Source organism: Salvia splendens, chromosome 1, assembly GCF_004379255.2.
Source record: "Salvia splendens isolate huo1 chromosome 1, SspV2, whole genome shotgun sequence".
Taxonomy (NCBI): Eukaryota; Viridiplantae; Streptophyta; class Magnoliopsida; order Lamiales; family Lamiaceae; genus Salvia; species Salvia splendens.
In genome coordinates this window covers 10,852,476-10,857,856 of record NC_056032.1, presented here as the reverse complement: position 1 = coordinate 10,857,856, position 5,381 = coordinate 10,852,476, and the positions used below count along the sequence as shown (strand labels likewise).

Sequence of the window (5,381 nt, the reverse complement as noted above, 5' to 3'; positions counted from 1 at the left end):
TGTTTGGGCAATCTTCTGGTTTACATATGGGCTGAATTCCGGTTTTTAATGTAATCGAATGTTTGCTTTAGGCCAATATTGTTTATGCGACACGGCTTGCAACTAGTGACGGATTTCTTACCCGTTCAAGGCGTCCGTACCCATCGCAAAGATATGGGGGCCTCTATGCATTGACGCATTGTCTATATTGAATTTATGCAAAGTAATAACGTGAACCAGTGATATCCTTCAAAAAGCAAGAGCCATGGCTCCCTATAATCTCCACACAACACCTTTTCTCTACAAATCACAATTAGACTCATGCAACTCGATGAAAGCTTACTCGAAGATCATTCGCTTGGAAGCATGAACATGGAACTGGCCGGTTCTTTTTTCCCCGTTCCAAGCCCTTTCGACATTGCGTGCTGCCGTATATGCGCAGCGATTCGGGGTGACATGCCCGTGGAAGCTCTATACGTGACTGCAGTTCCTAGAGCGTCGATTTTGTGTTAATGGCTTTTGGTGAAGGAGGATGTGTAAGGTGGGACATAGAAAACAAATCGTTGTGGCTACAGAATGACACTTGGAAGACTATCTTGATTACAATCAAGTTCTCCGATCGCATTTCTTGTGTTCATATGGAAGTTCTAATATTTATCTGTTGTATGTAGAAAAACCAACTTGCTGGAGCATACTATCGCCAAGCCGAGCCAGCCTACTACCAACTATACAACATGTTTGGGCCGAATGAGGAGATGCAAGTACAGGAGAACGAGGTCATAGTCATCTCAGACACCACTGTGCCATTGGTTGCAACCAATCCCGATGGCCCAGAGGTCGTGGCCGAGACCTCGGATACAGTCCTTTCACCTGTTTGGCCCAATGAGCTGAAATCACGGCGTAAACTTTTCGATGATGATCAAAGCAATGGAACTCGCGAGTCATCCAATGGAAGGCAGACTATGCCGCCACCGCAGCGCCCACTGAAAATTCAACGCCGCCCTCCGCTGCCAAATGCATTCCCTTGCGGCAGTTCTTGTGCCTCCTCAAGCCCATGTGGTTGGTGGAAGAACATGAGTAATTGACGTCTATCTGGAGTACCCTTGTCGTCACTTGAATTAGTAGTATCCCTAGTAGCGCTTCATCGTTACCAAAGATGGAGATAATTTCCTTTTGTATCGTATCAGCTTGATTGTAGTAAGAACATGATGAGTGGGATGTAGATGCACTTGACATGCAATCTCACGTTATAATATTAAAATTATGTTGGTTCAATATATTGTCACCCACTACCTCCTCCATTTTATATTCATTTTTTACTACAAACAAATATCTTTCAATTTGCAACTGGTGTGTTTTTAATGAAGTAGGTGGAGCAAACCAACCCCAATTCAACGAATGACAATATTGGGAAGCCTAATAAATATACATACCTACCCAATCCGACTGAGACTATAACTTGAAGCAAATAGCCATGAATAATTGACGTCTACCTTTCAATTAGCCAAACCTCTATACTTTTCTTCCATTTCCATCGCAATCCTTTTACATGGCGCCATATTTCTGCAGACTTTATTTCCCTGTGGATAGCATAAATTGTTTAGTAGATGATCATAGTCGCATGTGAAATGTGATTATCACTCTAATATTTGTTTAATTTCTTAGCTTATTCATATGTTTTGCAGAACCTCGCCAACCGATTTGTTGCCGAACTGGAGCAGACTCTTCCTGCGAATTGTAGAATCGAAAATGAATTTGGTTGTGTAGCGTCGGTAGTGTCTGAAACGCGTGGGGATCTCCATCAATTCGCATGGGGCTGGTTCGAATGTGCAAGAAACAATGCTCTACGGCATGGGGACTTGCTAATATTCAAGTACGAGGGGAATGGATTGTTTACAATGAGACGATATTGGGCTGGAGCTCGGTTCCCTCCGTTACTCCATGCAGGTGAGTAATTTTCTACAAATTATTAGTTGTGTTATATGACTAAACATAGAGAATGTTGATGTCGTTCATCCTAACCGTGCAGAGGCAATGGAGTTTGAACCATCCGATGCAGAGAATGATGGAAATTCCGCTAGAGCGCGTGCGTCGACAGCATTAACGACGGGGTCTTACAATTACCTTTATTAGTCATCTATAACTCATCGTTTGTTGTTAATGTAGCGACTGTATGTTATGTAATGTTATGAGATTGAGTAGTATGTGATCAGTGGCAGACACACGTTGAAGTGATGAGGGGCTTAAATAAGTTTCTATTACTAAAATTTGCAAAGGAATAAGAATGTTATTAAAAAAATATCTAATTCCTAACTAAGTGGAACGTTTAAGGCTTTGCAAATATCATAAAAGGGGTGCAACGATTAGAATTCACACAAAGCCCTTCATTTTTCAATGAAAGCACCGAAAGAATTCTCAATGTCTTTAGTTCAAGTAGAGAAAGTAAAAAATATTAAACCTAATATTTGAATTAAGTGATTGCATCAAAAGTATCATTTTATCATTTTATGAGTCAAAAGTATCATTTTATCAACTCAGAGTATCAATCTATCTGGCAAAACTATCATTGTATGCAGTAAACCTAACATATATAAGCCAAAAGTATCATTTTATCAACTCAGAGTATCATTCTATCCGGCAAAACTATCATTATATGCAGTAAACCTAATATTTGGCGAAATTCAGAAATTAAATGAGGGAAATGAAGAAATTATCATGAAGAAATCTTTAACAGCATGAAAATAAATCAAGACCATCTATTTAATCAAATTACCAGCATAGGTTGGGTTTTAATTACGATTGTGAAGTTAAAAATCTTCTACCTAATCTCATCCATACATGTATTTTTTGTAAATAAATAGTAATTTAGAGGCAACTTGTGAAAAGGTAGCCATCCTCTGTATAATTCTGGAAATAATAACACAAATTTACCTACTGATATTGAAGCATTGGATAAATGGGATTACAAATAGCACAAACAGAACAGAAAACATAACAAAAAAATCTGATAATATCATATAAAATCGTTTCACATTATTCAGCCAATTAGATAAAAATGATAAATTAGACAATAACAACATTTTCATAGTTACATACCTTAAAATGCAAAAGGTGATAATGTATAATGCAGAGAACCGATGCTTCACGAAACAGCTCATAGAGAGCATATTTATTTGTGGCTAAATAAATCCAAAGCCAAAAGTATCATTTTATCAACTCAGAGTATCATTCTATCCGGCAAAACTATCATTGTATGCAGTAAACATAACATATATAAGCCAAAAGTATCATTACACTTTATAAAATGCTTTGTTATTAACACACGTTTTTGTTAAATATTTACATAGAAAAGGATTTTGTCTAATGCAAAAGTAGATAGTGAAAACATAATACATAAGCGTCGGATTGAAAAAAATTCGGACCCTTCTCCAAAAAATGTTAATTTTTCTCCAAGGTTTCTCCTATGTTGTATCCAAAGCGATGGCGTCTGATTCAAAGTAATCATTGCCTATCAAGACAATGTCCAAATTATTTTATCTTACCACCGTTTTCTTTGGCTTTGAAATAGCTTCGCGTTGGTACCTTGAACGACTCAATCGGATCTCGGATGAAGAAGTTATGGCCATTTGATGACGGCCGCGCGGACTAGTCTGAGCCCTGCGAAAACTGCCGAATTTTTGTTATGGTTTTCATTGAGGCAGATTCCAACCGGAAGAAGAGAGATGAAAAGATATGAAGAGAGGAGGAAGAATAGAAAGAAGAAATTCCCGCCAACATTCCGACGAACCATCTCCAAATCTCAATCCCACTCAAATAGAGCATGCTTCCTATGGTTTTCATTGTGATATTTACTATGTTTTAGATTCTATCACTTTACATGCTTCTATCGTTAATTTTAACAACTTGTGAATTGAATTTAAGACTCGAGAATTATACATCAATATGCATTTCCATAACACAGGCCCCAAATATCATGCACATTACAAAAAAACAAATGAGGGGTCTTTACCTACTAAGACCGAGAGTTTGCCCCAAAATATACAACCACAATAGTGCATCAAAACTAATCGTCTGCATAATAGAGTTTGGCAGCATTAATATATAAAAGCACCAAAGACAGATGTAGAGCACGTCTACACGGTGTGCAAAACACAGATGTGTTGCATTCAATAGTGGTCGTGCTTCTCCAGCACACGCATCACGTATGTAAGACGCGATGTCTCCGGAAGACGCATGAACAACTCAACACGCTCCACCTTATCGATGATGATCTCGGAGGCATCAATTTGCTGCACAAGCGTCAGATCCGGTACACCACTCAGTATGTCGATAACTTCCTTACGTGCTTCGCTAAGATCGAACTCAAACCCAATCCGATTGGTCAGTTTGTCAAGCCGCTCATTGGTATCATCTTGCATCCGTCCAAGCATCTCAATCAAACCCACAGGAGGGCTAGAGGCCTTCCTTTTTGATCCAGATTTTTTAGTTTGTAGTGAATGATCTATGCTCTGGCCGGTGCTTTCATTCGGGTTGGCCACGGGCCTCTGCTGAGGGCTCGGGTTGGCTGCTGAATATTCACCCGATTCAACAGGGGATCCCAGCCGGACATCTTGTTGAGAGGATGGTGTTCGCCCTGCATAATTGGCATGTGCATCAAACGTGTCTTTTGCAACGGTCCCAACAGCACGATCTTTTCCAAACAGCACCTTCCAATCATCCCATAGAGGCCATGACTTGTGTCGCATACCGCGTGCGTTGGCATCACACTGTACAGAAAAAAGCATAAAACAACCAATCGTGTAGTTATAGTCTCATGTAAAAAATCAATTACCAACAATACAAAACACAGAGTCAATAGCAATTCATGAACTGTACATAGTTTGACATGTCCAACCTTAACAATCTGCTCCCATTGGTCATCGTCACAATCAATTTTGAAATCTCTGTTCATGTTGAAACCCACACCACTTCGTGCAAGTATCGCACTCAGAGACGAGTAGCACTTCTTCCACTGGCTAATCTTCGAATTGATATGAGGAGCAACCCTCAAGCCGCGTCCTGGGAACTCCCGATTCAGAGCCTCTTCAATCCGCTGCAGATATCCCCCACGAAACCCATTGTCACTTTTCCAGCCATGTGTGACAAGATCCTTCAGAATAGACACAAGTATTTCCTCTTCGCGAGCTGTCCAACTTCTTCTTGTGCGATCAACCCGGGGCCTTAGACCACGCCCTAGGCCACTGCCGCCTGAGTATGAGAATGTGTATTAATTACTACAAATCCGTTGAACACATCAAAATAATTGTATTTACCATAAAATACTTCCAACGATGTTAAGTTTACTGACCTTGTGAACCTATGTTCGTCTCGACGGAGTTCATTGGGTGGTAGTTGTCGGTCAT

At 39.9% G+C, this 5,381-nt stretch overlaps 1 protein-coding gene across 1 annotated transcript; it reads right to left on the bottom strand.

The window, feature by feature from the left end:
* Positions 1 to 4,145: 4,145 nt before the first annotated feature.
* LOC121793571 (uncharacterized protein At2g29880-like) lies at positions 4,146 to 5,381 on the bottom strand. The gene is made up of 3 exons (XM_042191635.1): positions 5,327 to 5,381; positions 4,874 to 5,226; positions 4,146 to 4,745 (listed from the first exon to the last, which is right to left on the bottom strand). The coding sequence occupies exons 1-3, from the start codon at positions 5,379 to 5,381 to the stop codon at positions 4,146 to 4,148; spliced, it is 1,008 nt and encodes a 335-aa protein (XP_042047569.1).